Here is a 20,887-nt window from a genome sequence, read left to right on the forward strand (position 1 = left end):
AAAACCCTTTATGCCAAGTCATTATTGTCAGCAATAAATCATTTTTTTTTTAAATAGGAAAATTTTAAACAGTTTGCATTTTCCCTCTGTGATGTCACTACCTCAGAGAGTCATCAAGAATGACTCTGAATATCACTTTAGCTATCCTTGATTTTCTCAGGAAATTAATTTTTCACGTAAGAACAACAGATAACGCAACCTATTATTTCAGTTTTGCACTTATATTTGATGGTTCCGCTCTACCAACATCAAGGCCAACTTTACCTCCCCTCTACTCTCCATTTCCCCTTAAATACTTTCTATGCCGATGGTCTAAGAAATTCTTTAGCGTTAAGCAGAAGCCATGATTGAGAATAAAGAGAGGTAGAATGATCTTCACTGAGTCTGAAAACCAGTCAGACTCTGCTCTTAAAAAGGGAAAGGTGAGTAAAAAATAATTAAGTCTGTCCTGACAAAGCCCACTTTTGAGGAAATGATTATCTCCAATTTAGGTATGTTCTAATAACAGGGGTCAGCAAACCCCAGCTGGCCTGTGGGCCAAATCCTGCCCACCACCTGTTTTTGTATGGCCCATGCACTAAGAATGGACTTACATTTTCTAATAATTGAAAAAAAAAAATCAAAAGAAGAAGAGGATCTTGTGACACGCAAAAATTGTATAAAATTCAAATATCAGTTTGACTGAAACACAGCACGCTCGTTTGTTCCTGTGTAGTGTCTAGGGCTGTGTTTGCAAGCCAGGGGTGGAACTAAATAGCTGTGGCAGACAGTGTGTGGCCTGCAAAGCCTGAAATATCACCACTCGACCCTTTACAAGATAAAAGTCAGCTCTATAGCGACGTCACTCTTTGCTAGACAGAGTGTTTGGAACACGCGGCCTCAGTGAGAATTAACTCTGTTTCAAGGCAAGAACAAAGGAGAAGACTTATTTTTATCCAGTCACCCGAGGCCTCAGAAGGCCCCTGTGGAGAAATCCCTGATGGCTGTGGATCAGTACACTTGGGGGGACACATGACAAACCTTACCTGGTCACTGGGCTCAAAGCTCATCTCCTCCTTCTCAGTTTTCATAGTGATTAATTTCGTGTTACTGGCAGGGTCTGTCTTACTGTCCAGTCGCTCCAGTTTGGGGGTGATTTCTGGTAAACCGATATCTTTAGTATCATCCTTATCGAGCAGGTAGCGAAGCAGTGCATTCTCTTTCTTCTTGGGGCTCACTGGCTCCTGCTTAATAGTCACCTCGGACCCAGGAGCTGTGCTGCTGGCCTCCTGGTTCAGCTCTTTGCCCGTGGCTTCCGCTGTCAGCTTCGCCAAGTCCACGGGGGAACTGCTGTCCTGCAGGAGTCTGTGCAAAATCTTATGCTTCTCCTTGAGCGAGGTTCCGTGCGTCGACCCAGAGCCAGGCAAGCTGCCTGTGGAGTCCTTGTTGGTGTCCGACAGAGCGCCAGGCAAGGGCGAAGGCTCCATCTGGTCGGATTTGGTGGTTAGCAGCTGCAGGAGTTTGGTCTGCCCCTTGCCGTCATGCAGTCTGCCCTGCCCGTCAGGCCTCTCGCCGCTCCCGGCCTGGGGCAGGCCGGCCTCGCTGGCATCTTTCTGCTCCCCCGGGTGGCAGCTGCTCTCTGCTGGCCCGGCTGGACCTTCCGAGGGCTCCCCGTAAAGTCCAAAACAGTCTTTGGAGTCTAAGCTTCCCATCTTGCTGAGCGGGGGAGGATTCATATTCACCGGGGAGTTTTGCAAGTTGCCCATTTTGAGGTCCGGTGAAGCCAGCGAGGACCCCAGTGAGACTCCGTGCCCCTCGCTGAGGGCCTGCAGCGCGTTGAGGGAACTGTTGGTGTAGCTATGGCTATTTCCTGTGCTGCTGCAAACTCCCACGGGGGAATGCAAGCTTCCTGCGGGGGAAAACTGACTGGGGGGGATTCGAGGGCTTCCGGCCACCCCAGGGCTCATGCGATGCCTCGGTGAGAGCATGGAGCTGGGCTGTCCTGGATTCAGGCCCGGGCTGCTTTGTGAGGGGCTGTTCATTTTGAGTGCATAGTTACTACCCTGAGGAGTGGTTGCCTGCATGCTCGACACGTGGTTCATTCCCCCGGAACCACCAAACCTGCCCATGGGCATGCCCATTTGTTCCTTTGGGCCGTTCATGGGGAAATTTATATTGCTACTTAGGGTCATGTCCTGACCTGGGTTCCCACTGCACATGGCCTGATGGGCAGGGCTGCTAGAGCTAATTGGATTCAATGGCTTCCCCATCGCTTGTCCAGTCAGATCCGGATTCATTACACACACATTCTGCTCTCTGTAGGGTGAGGAAAGAAATATAAGATAAAGGGGAAGATACTGAGCAAGTTGTTAGTAATTTTCGAAAATGAGATCGCCTCATTTCTTTAAAAGAACGAACGACATGGAAGGAAAGGATAATACTTTGATGAAACAATCTGCAATTACGGGCAAGAATGAACACGCAGTGCTTTGGACCAAGAGGGGTGTTTTTCAGTCCACTCATTAAGACGTCTGTGGTTCTACAGAGGAAGTTGTGTTTAAATTTGACTACTACCATACTGAAAGCATAGTTGCTAGACAGGACATTAGCGGGCTTCCAATTACATAACATACCTTTCTCATTAAACGGTACGTTATCACGAATAACTGAGAGCTTGTACTGTCTGAAAGAAACGACCCAAACAAGTATAGCTGCCTTCAATTATCTGCCAGATTACGATTCCTAACAACAGACCCATCTGTGAGCCTGGAGCATGATGTGTGCTACTTGGCTCAAGATGAAGAGTAAACTAAGAGGGAAAAAAACTTGCCCCTAACTCTTCGAAACTTTGCAAGTTTTAGAGCCAATAAAGTTACCAAAACTGTTTAGAATTAGATTACCTGTCTAACAGATCCCCCGCCTGGGTCCCCCTGGAAGGCAAAGCAACAGCCTCTCAGCCACACGGAAGGAACTGCAGATCGTCCCGAGTCTGTGATCTCATTCCCCAACTCGCAGGCAACCCTACTCCGCTCCTGGTCTCAAAGCAGGTTTGCTGAGCTGGATGATTTTCCAAGCCCTATGAGCTTTAATTTACAGCTTGGCAGTCACTCGTGAGTTACCAAGCGTGTTCACAAATCCAAACAAAACAGGTTTCACAAATTGTCAAACACCAGCTTTCAGTCCGGGGGGGTGAAATGTGGCACATCTGTAATCACTTTCAAATTGTTTCAGTTTGAGGTCGGATTTATTAACAGTTGGCAAACAGGGCTGCTTGATTTTTTTAATTCGCAATAAGAAAATAATTGAGAAATGTAACAAAAGAGAACTCCAGAGCAACTTTAGATATCTGCTGCTAGCACCTCATAAAGTTTTACGTAGCACACACGTAAATATTTACATAACTTGAAATACAATCATTTTCCTAAATTTGTGCTCTGAAACTATATGGTTATGACGCTTACTTTAAAATCAACATTCAAGTTTCCTTACTTTTATTTTTTATGGAAATGTTCACTACCCTTCAATTTAAAGTCTAATGTCAAAAAGTTAATTTAAACCTGAGAACAATAATCTAAAGTATTCCTTCTAAGTATATGTATATTTGAAAGTTTTAGATTTAAACACACAGGAGCAGAAGTCATTCTATATTCCTGCCCTGCATGTATCACTGCTGGGAAATGATCAATTTTCTTCTCTGATGTAACAGGCAGTCAGTCATGTCAGAGCAAAGTGAGTGCTAGTCTATGTCCTTCCAGCTGGGTGTCAAGATTCACTAGTACTGGGAATTCCCTGGCAGTCCAGTGGTTAGGACTCTACGGTCTCACTGCCGAGGGCCCAGGTTCGATCCCTGGTTGGGGAACTAAGATCCCACAAGCCACGTGGCACGGCCTAAATAAAATAAAATAAAATAAAATTCACTAATATTAAGGCTAAAATTCAAAGTGTAGCCCTACTTTGAATTTCAGTATTGGGAGTTGTCTTTTAGCCAACAGTTAATGACAATTTAATTTTAACTTAATTTATATTTTACACGCCTGGGGTTGGTCAACAGAAATGTCTACCAAACCTGACAAGCTCTGGGATGACTTCCTGCTTTTGGAACCTTTCCTCCTGACTTGGGAAGGGCAGGTGGTGTCTCAGGACAAGGCTTACCTGTGCAGCATATGTAAAGATATCACAAGCTGAGGTTCGTTAGTAGTCTGAGAACGGATGAGCTTGCTCTTCGTTTGTGCAGCCACGAGAGTGCCGTCGGACAAGGAAAAACGATAGATCTGACTGAATGCCAATCCCTGTCTCAGCACTGCAGGCAAGCAAGGAAGCAGAACGCACGTTTAGAAACAAAATCAGAAGGTGAGGGCCGGACAAGACATAATGACAGTAATAAACTTCGTTAAGTGTATTATTTTCCTACCAGCAGGTTAAACAGAGTTGTAAGTAATATTTCATGACATTATACATTTTTAAAAGCACGTTTATCTTTCATTCAAAGTACCGATAAATTCAATATACTGTTTCTTTCCCCCCCCCCGCAAATGAAGCTTGGACCCTTAAACTACGTTCTTTTAAAAATCTTCAGTATCATGGCAAAACAGAGTGTAAACAATTTATTAGCTCAAAACAAGCTTTACAATGATTTGTCTAAAATGTCAGGAAACAATGCAATGCATAAACATGATACCTCTACAGGGTACAATTTGCCTTTAATTTCTCTTCAAACTAATACAGTAGTAAACGTTACAGTAAAACTTATGCCATTGAATATATTCTCCGAATATTCATCTTGAAGTTACGTACTGTTTACTCCATTATCTCACACTACTACTCCCCAATTCTGTTTCTCGGTGTGTAAGAAGTATTATTTCTGTGGTCAGGATAACAGGAAGTAAAAGATAAACAATCACAGGAATCCTTTCAGAGAAAAAAAGGCTAAATAGAAAACTGAAATAATAAAAGTACAAATCTTAGTGACATGGAATTGGTTTAATGTCTGGATGAAGAGTCAGGCGTTTCCATTTTCAAGACTAGAGCAGAAAATATAACACTAGGTTAAAATAATTTTCCTTAAAGTTTCAGATTTATCTTTAAAACAACTGTATTTTAAAACTGTCAAATACTGCATATTAAAAAAGAACACTTCAATTCAGAAGACAAGGAGCCGTACAGTTTAGTTACCTTCGAAACCACTTTATCTAAACCACTGTAAGAAGACTACCATTTTCTACCACATAATCCTCAGCACAAACTTTGCGGGCTGACTAGTTAGTCCCAAAGCGGCCAAGCACATTCATCATTCCACAAAACTACCACGAGAGACAGAGAGAGAAAGAGAGAGAGAGAGAGAGAGAGACAGACAGACAGACAGTCAGACAGAGGTAGGTGCTGACACACAATGTGGATTCAGATTTTTTGGTAAAATTTCACTTTGAGCAATTTCCCTGACGAACACCCCTGCAGTTCCAGGTATTTAGGGACATGCAGTATTTAGGTATTACTTTCTGCCACCAACTGCTGCATGATTACTCTGAAGTGGCAGTACTGGAAAGGAATTACTGTACATACACGTACCTTGCTTTGTACACTAAGTATGCCACTAAAAGGTGGCATAAATACCATTTTTATAATAGGACCCATATTTCCGATGGCTTATAATTTCAGAATTTTATCTGACCTTGGCTGTGATCCCTCAGGATTCTCCATCTCCATTTGGTCTATAGCAAACACCTCTGCTGAGTAGATTCGTGTCAGCAAGCCCCTGAACGCATGCAGGAAGCTCCTCCACGTAAACAAAGCCTTCCAGCAAATTTTTATTCAATGCAAATGATTACCGTCAATCTGACCTATTTCACACATTTGGATGAAATGTATTTTATACACTGCGGAGTTTCCTTGCAGTGGGTCCCATCTGTTTAAACCTAGCATAGTGCCTAGTACATCTGGGTAAACCCTTTTCTAAGGAATCATGAAGCCACAGGATTAAATGTGGGACATTGCTACTCAGGGCCCAAGGACACTGAACACGGCTGCTGATGGAGATTTCATATTCTTTGCTACTATTCTTTTTATTTTAAACCAGATCTAGTGAAATGGCAGGTTACTTATTGATTTCTGTCAAATGTAGCATCTTTATTTCCTCTTACTCTTTCCCACTTACAGAAAAATGCTGGAAGACACAAACTGTTGGATTATGTGCCTATTTATTTCTAAGAAATAAGGATGAAGAAGATAAACAGGATGAATAAGATGAGGGAAAAATAAGGGAATGGAGAGAGAGGTCATTTACCATGACTTGTACTTTTTCATAATCAACCTTAAAAGCATAAAGTTTAAACATACAAACACTCTTGGTAAATGCCAAGGTCATGGATGCACGTTAAACGGAAGATGACCAACTAAAACTTGATTTTCAGTAATGAGTTACAAATTTTTTCTGCAAAAATGCAGACGATTTGCCAAACTGAGTTATAAGGCACAGGGCCCCTGTCCCTCACAGGCAGCGTGGCCCCCACAGAATCCAGGCCCATAACCAAGTGCCCCTGCCAGGACATGCAGGGTCCACGAGAGGAGAGTCAGAAGACCAGAAGGATAAAGTGTCTCCCTGGGCTTCCCTGGTGGCGCAGTGGTTGAGAGTCCGCCTGCCGATGCAGGGGACACGGGTTCGTGCCCTGGTCCAGGAAGATCCCACATGCCGCGGAGCAGCTGGGCCCGTGAGCCGTGGCCGCTGAGCCTGCGCGTCCGGAGCCTGTGCTCCGCAACGGGAGAGGCCACAACAGTGAGAGGCCCGTGTACCGGGAAAAAAAAAAAAAGTGTCTCCCTCCCCCATGGAGTCCTGCTAAAGAAAAGAATTTTTTCTTTGTTCTCACCAACTTAACAAAAACCCAGAATGTACTTGAGAAAAAGTGATGCTGCAGAAAGAACCATGGGAGCAGCGCGGTGGTGAAGTGATGGCCAGGACGGGCCTCAGATCCAGCTCTGGAGCTGACATTTAAAAAAAAAAAAAAAAAAAAAATTTATTTACTTATTTGGTTGCACTGGGTCTTAGTTGTGGCAGGTGGGCTGCTTAGTTGCGGCCCATGGGCTCCTTAGTTGCAGCACACGGGCTCCTTAGTTGTGGCATGCAAACTCTTAGTTGCGGCATGCATGTGGGATCTAGTTCCCTGACCAGGGATCGAACCCGGGCCCCCTGCATTGGGAGCGTAGAGTCTTAACCACTGTGCCACCAGGGAAGTCCCAGGAGCTGACACTTTCTAACCGAAGGCTTCCGAGGCCATGTCACCTGTGTCAGCTCCCCACTGACAGCACAAGAGTCAAACGCCCACTTCCTAGGTGGGCTGTGGCGATCAAGGGGCTCACAGAAAGAGGGGCAACACCAGGCAAAGGGCAGGTGCTCAAGGAGGGCTGAGTCTTGGGTTCAGTTCCAGGTGTCCTATTAACTAACTGTGCGACCTCAGACAAGTCACTTCATCTCTTTCGAGAAACATCTGGGCGGTCTTCAGTGGTCGTCATCTGGAAGGAGGGCTTGGCATCCCACTGGCGCCTCTAACAGGAATTCACCTGCTCCTGCAAATTTCCTTTCATTCTTATTTCCACAGTGTCCTTACGATTCAGATGGTATTTCTTTTGCTATTACAGGGGACCTCAGTACGTTGTTTTACACATCTAGAAGCCATAGCATCAGAGACAATGATCTCTTTCCCTTTCCTTTCATCTGTCTTTGTGAGAGTATCATGCCCAGTTCGATTTCCTTCATCACACTCTTAGCCTTACAGGTTCTCCTATTCAATTTCCCTTCAGATGGAGACAATTCTGGGCAAGACGATGCCAAGTACGTATGAACCCAAAGAGTCACCAGATCCAGGTCCCCGGAGGTGGATTCAGGAATCACTGTTTCCAAGAGAGCTCTCATAAAAAAGCAGTAATTTAGCAAGATGAACTTCAAGAAAAGTACCGCGTAGAGACGGTTACCTTCATGGTGATGCCTCTTGGCATAAGACACAGACTCCCCTTCGTGCTGCGCGTGGAACTTCTGGATGCACCTCCTCACCAGGTCCTCCCAGCCCGGCTTCATGGCTGCCCGCATGGTGCTGGTGTCCAGGGACGTGATCTTGCCTAGTAAATAACAGCAAGCATTATACCTACGCACTGATCTATTCTTTACAGAAATAAGTACATCTTAAAAAGGTAAAAATTTGTTTATTTGCAATAGGTAGCACAAGTGCACGGACCAAAAGGGTAGACAGTGAAAAGAAGTGTCCCCCACCCCGCCCCCGTCTCCAGCTCCTCCACGCTTCTGCCCCAGCAGCAGCCACTACTACCAGCTTCTTCATCATTTTCTAGACCCATTCCTTGCATTTACGAACATGGAGGTATTCTAGGATTTCTCCGGCAAGAGAATTTACCTTGGAGATCTTGGCGAGTAGTGAAACTTTCTGATGAGGGAAGAACTGGTCTCTCCTTCATGGGGACTCTTCTGGCCACACAAATCAGGCAGGACTGCAAATCTTCAATCACATACATTGATGGTTATCGTATCAGGCTTTTTTAGTGTTTCAGACAAGATCAAATGCATTTCTGACAGCACAACCTCGTAGATCAATAAGGGAGAGAGCGACGCAACACTGTGTACCTCCGCTCCTCCCCTGAAGTGGGAAGCAGCCGGGGGCGGATGAGCTCGGGGAGCTGAGGATAAACCGCTGAAGCCACACGACACACGTGATAAAAGCACATCCACCACACTAGAGTCCACCACCTGCAACCATGTCCCCAGCGGTGGAAAAGAGTGGAAGCCTTTCTTATTAACTGGCTGATAGTAGCAGCCAGCTGAATGCATAAGGCAAGCACACAAATGATGAAAACTAAATGCTGATACTCTGTCAAGGGCCTGCTCCTCGAGCTCTAGGTTCACCAAGACACAGGAAAACTAGATATACCTGCTACCCAACCATGTCAACGCTCCTACAGTGGCAATATGCAATTTAAAACGAAGTATACAAACAGTGTCTAGACTCAGATTCGGAGAACAAATCCTAGAAAATGCAGTGTGTGCCAAGTTCAGAGTCTGGGCCATGGCTAGGTTCTCACACAGCTCTAAGCATTTATTCCTTACCCCACTTCAACTGTTTTATGTATCTGTGTTCACTTCTGGAGAACAGGGAGGATGTGTTTTATCTTGTAACATGCAGAGCACACTGCAAGCCCTTTCAACTTCAAACATGCTGGGGAAAAGGTCGATTTAAAAAGTCTCTTCATATCTTATGCCGCTGATTTATGATTGTTCACCTTTAAATTCGGGAAAGAAGTTCTTTAAATATATCCAGTAATAGTGAGTATCACAAAAATAAATGTAATCCTTGTCCTCAACATTAATAAAAGCTGAATTTTTGAGCACTTACTATGAGACAGACACCCTTCCAGCTGCTTTACAGGCTCCTGGTTCAGTTAATCCTCTTAACAACTCTATGAGGCAGGTACTAGCATTATCTCCATTTAACAGAGGAGAATCCAAAGCACGGAGTTTCAGTAACTTGCCCAACATCACACAAAACTTTGGGGAAGCCAGGATTTGAATGTGAGCGCACCATGCCTCAGAAACCCTACTCTTACGCTACACTGTGGAAACATTCGGAATCAGATTTTAAATGTACGAAGATGTTTAAATAAATATATAGCACAAAATCATAAGTCAGCTCAGCTGCAGAATACGGCTTTAGAATATTATCACAGATGGATGTGTTAGCAACACGTACTCTGTCGCATACAGGAGAATAAAATCGCTTGACATTCCATATCTATGTAAAAATTTCATTTTGAAAACTATGTATCATCTGTGACAGCTCTATTAACTTCCTTTCCAATAACATTTAAATTAAAAATTACTTACATATTTTTTTAAAAGAGGATTAAATATCTAGTATTGAATGCCAACCATGGTTCAGGCATGTTCACTTAAGCCTTATTACGCTGTGATACTGGAATTGTTGACTTCACTGGTTAAGGGAGTACACGGATGTTCAGAGGTCGAGAAGGCTGCCCAGAGTCAGAGCTGGCAAGCGGCTGATTTAGGGCCTGGCCTGCCTGATTACAAAGCCCACAGTGTTTCCACTGACTGATGGTTCTCGGCTCTTCCCCTTCTGCTACACACGCAGAATGCGCTCTTCAGCATTGTCCCATGTCACAGACAGTGACACTCGGCGGTGTGGAGTGGCTTGCTCGGAGGGCGTAGCGGGTGGACACTACACCAGCATCTCTTGAAAGGGAAGAGCCTATGAGCTTACGGTTTGGAACCCTTCTCCCAATCCCCACTCCCGTCTCCATCCTCTCCTGTCCTGGACGCAGCGTCCGTAGACAAACCATATGAAATCCATTCATCCCTTGGAAGTGTACGGAAGATGTTATTTGTACCATGTGTGTTTTTCTAGGGCGTGGCTCGGAGCTTGCTGTAGACATTCAGAGGGGCCTAGGATCCCCGAGAGGTTCAACACTAGTGGACGTGCGCCAGCAGGGTAGCTACTGGCCACATGGGGCTACTTAAATGAAAACTTAATAAAATAGACAATTTGGTCCCCAACTGCATTATTGATATTTCAAATGCTCAGTAGCCACATGTAACTAGTGGCGGCTGTGTTGGACACTGAAGACACATAACACTGCCATCATCACAGCAAATTCTACTGGATCGTGCTGTTTTAAAGCGTTCACAATTTTTGTGATAAATTCAATTATTAAGTAGGCGAAAAGAACAAAGAAACTGCCTCTACATTTTTCTTTGTGTGGCCTCTAATTTCAGATTATTAAGTGTGAAAGAAGTAGCACAGGAATACATGATGTAACATATCCCAGAGATGTGGCCCCTACCTTCTCCTTCTTCTTTGATGGACTTTGGTTGAGAGACAGCAAAGCACTGCATAGTTTCATATTTCTGATGTGCTTCCTGGTTTTCATGACCTTCCTCTTCTGAATCAGGTAAAGGTTTTACCAGCATCCGACAATTGAAAGTATGGCTGTTCCGCCTGGGAGGTTCGCCAGACCAAGCTCCCCCGTTCACTGAGCAAAAGGCAAAAGCAACCCGACAGTGTAAAGAAACTAGCGTCAGACTGGCTTCTGCCTAATTATCAGAACGATGTAGGAAACATATGGTTATCTTACTTTCATATAGTGCTTATACTTTTCTAAGTAATTTCAAAATCTAAAGGGGAAAAATTATTGGGTTAATTCTTGGGAATTTCAAATGTCTTTTACACACTTCTTACTCTTCACCATGACTCTTCCCCTTCAAGTGCAGGCCCTGATTACTGACCAGCCCCCTCTTACCCATCTAACCAGATCTTTCATGTTGCCCAGCACAAGCCTCCCTGCCATCACCTTCCATACCCAGTCCCACGTGGATATCTTTGCACCTGCTACCCTGTCTAAAAGGTCAGGCTGCCTCTATGTCTCCCATCCACATGTACTCCTGCTCTAAGGCTGAGATCCTTTAGGTACTTAACCAACTGCTCTAGGCATCCCACACTGCCTCTTCTTACTGACCTTTCTTTCCTAAAACTTAACTGAAATTTTACTGTATATTCTGTAACTTGGCTGTAGTTTTTTTCTTTTTTTGCTTCATGCGTATTTCTTCATAAGACAGAGATGATCTTGAGGATACACTGCTAATGTCATTTATTTCTTTTCAATGAAATACTACTTCACATGTCTTCTATTTTAGTATCAATACTTAGAAACATATATATTAATTCAAGAAAAAGATGAAAGAGAAGAAAGCCCTCTTTTTTGGGGGGGGGAGATGCATTAGAGAAATCAAAGAGAGAAATAAAATAATGACTGATTTTGAGAATTTAAGGGTGTTTACAGATCACCAGATCAGCTTCCTCATCTACAGGCGAGAAAACTGATGTGCAAAGAAATATTCAGCTTCTAGAAGAGCTGGAGTCAGAACCGACCCTACTTCTCACTTTGGTGCCCTTTTCTTTACTGTCGCTTGTGTTTTACCTAAAAGATATTAGAAAAAAAATAAAAATAAAAATAAAAGATATTAGGACCAGCAGGACGATGAAAGAGGGGGATCAGAAAAAAGGGCCAGTCATAAGACAAGCAAATGCACTCTCAAAAAGTCACTAGTTAGAAAACGCTTAAAAGGACACCTAGGTGAACACAATGCTAACCCCACAAGCACTGGGCTGTAGAGGCAGAAAGAAGGAAACAAACCCTAGAGAGAAAAAGGAAATATCAAGTGAACTACAGGAGACTGTTTTACAAGGAGGAACCATAGCTAGCTTTATACAGACATTTGAGAAGTGTATTTTACCATGAGCATTCTTAAAAGCTTATTTACATAATGAAGACCACATAGAGTAATCAAAGAAAAAAGTTCTTATTAACTCAGGTTAATACGTAATTTGAAAGTATAAAAAAGTACAATATAAAGTAAGGCAAAGAGCTCTTTAGACAAGTGAATTAATAATACTGAACTAATAAGTATAGGTCTTCTGAGGAAGTCATAAAATTACTGAAGAGATTTGAAAATACTAGTTACTTGAAATAAGACATCCCATTTTCTTGTTCGTTTACTAGAGAATATAATGGAAGGACCTCACACGAGTAGTCATAGACTTCGTATTACTGTTGCAGTCACTTTGAACAAAGGGTTGTGCTATTAAAGAAAAGCTAGCCACAATGAAATGTGAAAGGACCTTTTCCTATTTACCGTGGTAACCGTGAGACCAGCTAGCATAAACAGTTTTAAGAAAAGGAACAGAAATACTTGCTAACTCAGGACTTGACCTTATTCTCTACTAAAATATGCACTTCTTTTTACCCATGGAGACGTTCTCAGCATCATCAGCTTAAGTGAGAATATAAAAAAAGAGCCACCTAGTAAGTGGGAACAGCGATGCCCCAGAGCAGCCACTGAGGGGGGCCCGTGCTGTGAATCACCTGCTTTAAAGTACGGCCCTTCGGAACCACGGACACTCTCGGATAGCATCTCCAGGTCGAGATGAGGAAGACAGGAAGGGGAAGCAGGGAGCGGTGTGGAGGGGCGGTGCGAGGGGGTGCCTTGCCACCCGCAGAGCCACTGGGGAGTCTGTGAAGCCCCAGAGCCCATTTCGGGCTCCCAGGCTGGGAGCATTCGAACCTCCACACGCCACTTGTTCCTCAGCATTTTATTTTTAGAACGTCGTATACACCCACATCATACCCTTCACCAGCAGGACTCAAAATAAACTGAATCTCAAGCTCCTCGTGACCTTCTGCGTCTTAGGTTGTCACGGAAGAAAAGGACAAAGCAGAGCCTACGGGCACTGGATTGGGCGGGAGGCGATCGGCAGCTTCTTAAAAAACAACCAAATAAATCCCATGAAAACAGTTGCCATGTGCCTACTCTCCATCCGCATTATTTTTACTTACTTGAAATATAGGGTCAAAACGATCATTCATTCAAGACCAGTATCTACAGATGTCCTTTTCTGCCTGACCTCGAAGCTTACACAGTTAACACAAGCATCTCTAAAAAATTACCCAGTTACTCTTATCCCCAGCGGACAGAATACAGTTGTTTTCTGCCCTCTAGCCAAGACACTGTGCATGTGGGCAGGGGCTGAGGAGAGACCCAGAAGACACTCATTTACCTATGGACTTTGGCAGCAGGTTTTTGACGAATTCAGTGTGGTCCCCAACATGCAGGATGCTATATACGCTTTTGTTCATCAGCTCTTCCTGGTTATACCTTAGGTACTGTGTCACATTCTCTGAAACAAACACAACGTTGCCTTCCAGGTTCACTACAAAGAAGAACCCATCAAGGGCCTAAGGGAAGAGGCACAAATTGTGTTAGAAAGGAGGCAGCATAAAATCACATCCGACTGCTAGGAAGGGAGTGGCCCCTTTAAGGGAGGCATAATTCACGTGTGGGGAGAAGAGTGATCTCTCTTGCTCCACTCCTATCATTCAGAAACAACTAACACATTTTCTCTTGCTGAAATGAGTCCATCTTAGTAAGTGGGAGAGAGCCTACATCAGGGTTTCTTGTCACAAACTAAATGACAAACACTCACTTTGTTAATTAATCAGGAGATAACTACTGCCACGTAAAAGTATACAGGCATTTATCTGCATTTTCCAAATGAGACTGATGTACTCCGTAGGGCCGAGAACTACTTTTCTGCTAGTGATCCAATACGGACTCATTTTTTTGTACAGTTCCTCATGGAATACAATGGGAAGGAGAGGTCATTGATAATTTTCCCTCAGTTTAAGGATAAACGCCAAGGAAAAAAATCAAAATTTTACTACCTTTAAAGCTTCCAAGGCTTAAGCGAAAAGAATCGAAGGTGATCTGAGACCTTTTATGGAACGCCAATCCTTTATTGTTTGGTGTAAATGGGGAAAGGGTCTGGGAGGTGTGTGTCTGATGTGACAAACTAGTCTTCCCGGGGACCTCAGGCTGAGATACAGCCGGCACTGCCCTGAGACTACACAGGGCCTTGAGGTTTAGGTTTCTAACAGTGAGGACTGGAAAGTTAACTAATCACGCCTGGCTCTATTACTTGTTCTCCAAGTTGTCAAGATGCAGGCTCCTAAATCACCCAGATAGCAGTAGCACTTTTCCTGTGATGGGTGCATAGCTCACTTTGCTGTCATTCCAAAACAGATTAGGGAAGGAGGTGAAGGACCTAGGATCATTTCAGGAAATAAAGAGGATAATAATAGATACAGACGCGTTTACTGAGCCTTAAACACACAGTGTCGCTTTAATATTTACAATTCTGGAAGGAATGTTTTCCCTTTTCGAATTCACAGAGGAGGAAAAAAACTGAGACTCAAAGAGGTTAAGGGATTCGCCCAAGCTCTTGCAACTAGTCAGCTGGGTTGCAAATCCAGGTGGATGTGACTCCAAAGCCCATGCTTTCAACTACCACTCAGCACAGTGTTCTCCAGTATTTACCCAGCCCATCTTCCTATCATGGTCGCCTGGGTGATGCAAAGGCCAGGAGCTCAGTGAGTTTCTCTTGGTTCCTCCTCCTTTTTCTTTTTGATCCTCACTTGTCAGAGCTGTTTCATGGATCAGGGGAGTGATCAGGACCAGAAGAGGCTTGTTGCTGATCAGGCAGTGGTTGGACCAGGACCACGTGGACCACACAGTGCATGCCAGTTTCTTCATGCTGTGTATTTACTACTATTTTCACACGAATGTTACATGGGCACACCAGTATAATGAAGTGTATGAATGGGACATAAAGCGTTTACTTTTCCTCTAGTTTGTTTTTTCCTTAAGTTATTATTTAGCAGGCTCCTATTTTGTGAGCTTTCTTTGAATATATTCCATCTTTAATTCTATTTTCATGACAAAACTAAGCGCTCTCTCAAATTAGAACTGACCATAAGGCACCAATGAAAAGCTCTTAAAAATATATATTTAAAAAAAACACCATTTGGTTTTAAGTTTTTCTTAAATGTTCAGTCAGGTTTTCCCAATGGTATAAACAATATGCAGGGCAAAGCAAGACTATGTGTAAACAGCCTTCCACGATAGGTTGGCATCAACTGTTGGAAACCTTGTGTGTGTGTGTGCGTGTGTGAGTGTGTGTATGAACCGGTGTGTGTGTGTGTGTGTGTGTGTGTGCGTGCGTGTGTGTGTGTAGGACAGGAAGTCAGTTGATTAGTTATATACCAAATGGACTTTTAAACTCACTGTTTAAATACACATTCAACAGGGATTGTCATAATTATATTACCTACTGTTCACTTTTGGAAGTGCATGTAGTTTCCTGCTGCTTTGTACCATGCTAAAAAGACTGACTGTGGCATAATATAACCGAAAGATGAAATTCTTTCATCTTATAAAACTGTTTGTTTTTTTAAAGCTCACTATGATATGCTCTGATGAAAAAAGCTGACATTTGGTTTTGTTGCCTAGCAACCACTATGCCATGATGTAAGCATGAGTGTGCATCTATGCCTAGAACGGCTCAACGAGAACAAGTTTTCTCCGTTTAGATTATTACATGCAAACAGGGATAAAGATGCAAATTCAAACCTTAAGTCTCTAGATTCAAAGTGTTACCTCTCACACACTTAGCACTGAAGTCCTGCTGAACAGGTGCTTGCTCAATGCACTGAATTCTCAGAAGACTATTTTGAAACAGTGAAAATGTGGATTTATTTGATCTTACGAGATAAGGTCCACTGATATCTAGCAATCTGATTTCTGCAATTAGTGAACTTACTCTCAAAAGGCTTGAGTCATAGCCTTGTAGTTACTGCAAGCATTTCTTTTTAGAAGCCTCAAAAATCTTCCCAAGAGTTTCCACCCTACTTTAATTTTCCCCCATATAAGGAATAAGCACAGATATATGGGCATTTCCTAATGGTAAAAATTTAGATTACCATCATTTCCAAATGAATTTTGTTTCTAGTTCCTTCATCTAATTCTAAATAAACAGTCCACCTAGTTAAGAGTTTTCTCATCTGCTTCTAAGAACCAAGTGGGAAGTAGCACTCTCTGGCCTTCCACTGCCTTGTGAATTCTGGAAAATCAGGTTAAGTGTGTTTTTGCTTTTTCTCTAAAAATTGTTGTTAAATGTTTTCAAGCCAGTGATAGAAGAGATATACGCAGGGCCAATGTGGGGTCATTTAAAGTCTTTTGGCCGGCAAGGTCCGACCCAAGGAATGAATTCTGTCATTTCTAAATATAAAGACCGGGTCAGACAAGCTTTACATTTCTTCTGTGTCCCCCCACCCTCCTCCGATTATATGGCAGATTTTCCCAGAATTAGATTTTCTAAAAATAAAAATCATCTTATGCACCAACCGAAAAAAAAGGGGCAATTATTGGTTATCTCTGCTTTAAAAATCCTAATTTCTTATATACGTGCAGCTGCTGCAAGTTAAGTGCTTCTACAGTGGCAATGCTGCAGAGCTTCTGGCCATGTGGTAATTTTCAATCTCATCATATCATCAGCACAGTAAATTATCCTGAGAACTGACATAATTTATGTCTCAGGGCTCCTCTGCTTCTTGTATTATATTCACTGACATTTTTTCCCTGATCTTACCGTAGCCTACATCTTAAATTTTAATTCTGGAAGAGGTACAGCAAAGGACTTGGTGTTTAATACTGTACCGGTTAGTAAAATAAGAAAGCGGGACTTTACAAATTCTAGATAGTAGTCCGGTCATAAAACTTCCTAAAGTTGATAAAGAAAAGGCAGTTACGACAAACCATTACACTTACGAGTTCTGCCTATTCCTTCAATTTTCGTCTTTATGAAATCAATAAACCAGTTGAAGTAACATAAATAAAAAGCGTAAACTTCCTTTTTAAAAAAATCTTTGGCTGCACCATGGGGCACGCGGGACCTTAGTTCCCTGACCAGGGATGGAACCTGTGCCCCCTGCAGTGGAAGCACAGAGTCTTAACCAGTGGACTGCCGGGGAAGTCCCGAGTAAACCTCCTTTTGGTCCTCAAACTTTAACCTGTATATATAGGCATATGTACATGCATATATGAAAATCTAAGAATTCTGGGAACGTTTCAAACCACAACAATATCACAGAATTTAACAGGACTTGTGAACGCGGTTTTCCAAAATGAATGCTCAACTGACAGTTAAAGTTGGTCAAATTTGTATTCTAATCCACTTGATTTAATTCTGTTTTATCAATTTGAAACGTATATAAGCTGGAATTTGGAGTAAAATCTAGATACATAGTATTAATAGTAAGCTCAAGAGGTCAGCAGTACTTCAACTTTAAGAGTGAAAATTAAGTGTGGATTCTCCTTAAATTACATTCACTTGAAAATTAAATGGGATAATGGATAAACAACATTGTAAAATACAGAACCAAAATGAGGGTGCACTACCTCAAGCATCATAGGCCCTAGTGCATCCTTGTCGATGACACCCTGCCCGGTAGATGACACGTCTGACTTCTGCACTTCATCTATGTTGGCGGCTGCTGCTTTCTCTGCAACAAACACAAGTGTGAATTCAACGGCAGTGCTATTTCAAGGACAGAGTGACACAGAAACATTTTTATTGTAATGATTTCAAAAATCTCCAGTGGGATCAGAGCCAGCTATAAAAAAGTTAGAGTACATCCCCACCACCACTGCACAGGAGAAACTGCTGGAAGCCGGAGCCGGAACATTAACTTTTCCCCTCCAGAACCTGCGGCTCAGCCCCTTTCATGCTGCCGATAAAATGAGTTTAGGGGTTTCATGCCAGTCCCTGACAAGCATTTTTTTTCTAGATTGCAAAACTGCGCTATACTGCAGCACAATTAGTGCCGCCTGCAGAGATTCCCCGAGCTGCGATGACCCGGGGCCTGTTGTTCAGGCTTCGGGAAAGAAATCAAAGATGCATTTGAAGAAGGAATAAAAACGCGTCCTGACCACTGTGGTTCTTCCCACGTGACACTCCCCTGGCTCTTGTACTGTCCCACCTCTTGTCGCCTTCACATTTAAAGTAAGCAGAAAGACTGGCCCCTGTCTGGTGGAAGGTGCTTGACGAGGTAAGGCAGAGAGAGCGGCACCCTATCAAGCACTCGGAGAATTTCAACGGATGCCCTTCTACCTAGTCCAGAGGTGTGGACTAAAATGTCTCTCCACGAGGCCTGGGAAGACACTCCATCATGGAAAAGTCTCACGGAGGAAACAGATGCACAGTCATCAATATATATATGCAAACGGGTTATTTCAAGAACACCAAGGAAAGTTTAAGGCACAACAGATACATCCCAACAACTTGCTAGGAAATGACACAAAACAATGTGTCAGTTATTTGTCCTGAATAAATTATATCCTTGTTTACACTGCATGTTATCATTGTAATTAAATGCAAGTAAAGAAAACTGTAAATCAATTTAGTACTCAGAGTCAACTTGCTTTCATGAACTTGGTAGACTTGGCTTCCTTTTTTTTCATAACAGAAGATTTTACACAGTATTTTGAAAACCTGTAACGTTTAATTTGTACCTGGGAACCTAGAAAGTAGTTAGGAATTACATAGGCCCTCCAAATCTTGCCGCTCTCTGATGGAAAACGTCCACATGCATATTTATCAGTGGAAAAGGGAAGAAGGCCTGTGTAGTTCAAGTCTAAGCTCAGCCACTTAGTACAAGTCAGAGCATGTCATTTCAACTTTTTAAGGCCTTAGTACCTGCCTTCTCGCATCACGGCCTGTGACAGGAGTAAATGGGATGATGTGTAAAACATACTTTAAAAACCAGAAAGGAGTTTACAGATGTAACTTACTACTAGCATAGCTGTCTTTTTAAAAAAATCTTTTTTTAATTTTTAAAATTCATTTTTATTTAGAAAAAATTTTTATTTATTTATTTAGCTGCTCTAGGTCTCAGCTGCGGCATGCGGGTTCTTCGTTGTGGCATGCGGGATCTAGTTCCCTGACCAGGGATCGAACCTGGGCCCCCTGCATTGGGAGCGCGAAGTCTTAACTGCTGGACCACCGGGGAAGTCCCCCTATCTGTCTGTTTTTTTTTTTAAATTGGAGTATAGTTGCTTTACAATGTTGTGTTAGTTTCTGCTGTACAGCAAAGTGAATCCGCTGTAAGTATACATATATCCCCTCTTTTTTGGATTTCCTTCCCTTTTAGGTCACCACAGAGCACCGAGTAGAGTTCCCTGCGCTATGCAGTACATTCTCATTAGCTATCTATTTTATGCATAGTAGTGTATATATGTCATTTATTAGCTCTCCCTTACTTAGTTCCAAATGCAGAATTTAGAAGCAGAGAGTATCTGTTTTCTCAATGACTCTGCGACGTTCCTGATTCACCTGCTTAGATCTGAAGAATTGTGACCAGCTATAAATAGAGATATAACTCGTCTGATAGCCTTTATAACTCGGCACGCGAGGAAGGATCTGTTAGGCCTCACTTCATTTCTTTCCTTGCTGCCCTCCCTAGCTCTTGACTGTAGGTCCCTTACCTTATCTGCTGGCTTGGTCTCAGCCCAGTTCCTCAGCCAGTCTTAACTGAGGCAGGCAGCACCTCAGGTTCTTCAGACACTTACTGCACATGTTCTCCCCATCCTCTCCCCCCGCCCCATCTTCCCAGAATCTTTCTCACCATCAAGTAAACGCACGTGGGGCAGACTCCCACGCCCCGACCCCCGCTGCTGCTAGTCACTCTGTAAGGCTGTAGATTTCAGTGTCTGCTCACTTTCCCACACGAGTCCGGGGACAGGACTGGCACCATCAGCTGCTGCTTCATCTACTCTGCCTCTAGTTTAACAGCCCTGCACTGTCGGGGGTCTGGGCAGGCTTCAGGCCTAAGGATCCCTGAGTTTCCTTAATACTGAATCTTAATACCCATGTAACAGATATTATAAATGTACACGGTCCTACTGCATTCTCATTTATTTACTCTTTGTCTGCGGTGTTGTGGCATTCGGGGTGTAGGAACCGTGTGCTAACACCCTGCAGTCTGAGTAATTCTCAGCCTTTCGTTGGCCTCCCAACCATTCACAGGGGCATCGTGCTCCCATCAGCATCTTCGGTGGCAGCAGTGACCCTCAAAGCGGGGTGGTGTGCCTGAGAAGACCTCCCCAGGGAAGGTCTATCAGATCTGCAGATTGAAAGGCCTTCTTCGCACAAGATTCTGCTACATCTTCTTGGAAGGTATCATTTCTCCTCCCCTCCTGCAGTGAGAACCCCAGCCCAGGAAATAGTACACTATCCCCACCAGGAGTAGCCTTGGTGGATCCTCAGTGGCCAGCACCATCCCTACGTCAGAGTAGGTTTTCACTGAATATTTGGTTGCTGACTGATGAGACCAGACCCACTGCTGGCACTGACCCCCGGGAATGCAGGGGCAACTAGAATCGATGGTGGTGGGGAAAGGAACTGATTTTCCCCTTCAGGCCCACTGGCCCTCCAGGTGCAGGGGTCAGCAA

General features: G+C 43.4%; 1 protein-coding gene across 12 annotated transcripts in view; it reads right to left on the bottom strand.

The window, feature by feature from the left end:
* NCOA2 (nuclear receptor coactivator 2) overlaps positions 1-20,887 on the bottom strand; it is a 271,124-nt gene that overhangs the window by 43,301 nt on the left and 206,936 nt on the right. For 11 of the 12 annotated variants that reach the window (XM_019925203.3, XM_019925202.3, XM_019925196.3 and 8 more), the window contains 7 exons: positions 17,837-17,940; positions 13,602-13,779; positions 10,831-11,019; positions 8,376-8,477; positions 7,942-8,085; positions 4,132-4,279; positions 1,026-2,295 (listed from right to left, as the gene is read on the bottom strand). In XM_019925203.3, coding sequence (XP_019780762.1) covers positions 1,026-2,295; positions 4,132-4,279; positions 7,942-8,085; positions 8,376-8,477; positions 10,831-11,019; positions 13,602-13,779; positions 17,837-17,940 — 2,135 coding nt within the window. Of the gene's footprint in view, positions 1-1,025; positions 2,296-4,131; positions 4,280-7,941; positions 8,086-8,375; positions 8,478-9,082; positions 9,230-10,830; positions 11,020-13,601; positions 13,780-17,836; positions 17,941-20,887 lie in introns of those variants that run through there. The other variant, XM_073794509.1, reaches the window with a different exon arrangement.

The sequence above is a fragment of the Tursiops truncatus genome, chromosome 17 (genome assembly GCF_011762595.2).
Source record: "Tursiops truncatus isolate mTurTru1 chromosome 17, mTurTru1.mat.Y, whole genome shotgun sequence".
NCBI classification, from domain to species: domain Eukaryota; kingdom Metazoa; phylum Chordata; class Mammalia; order Artiodactyla; family Delphinidae; genus Tursiops; species Tursiops truncatus.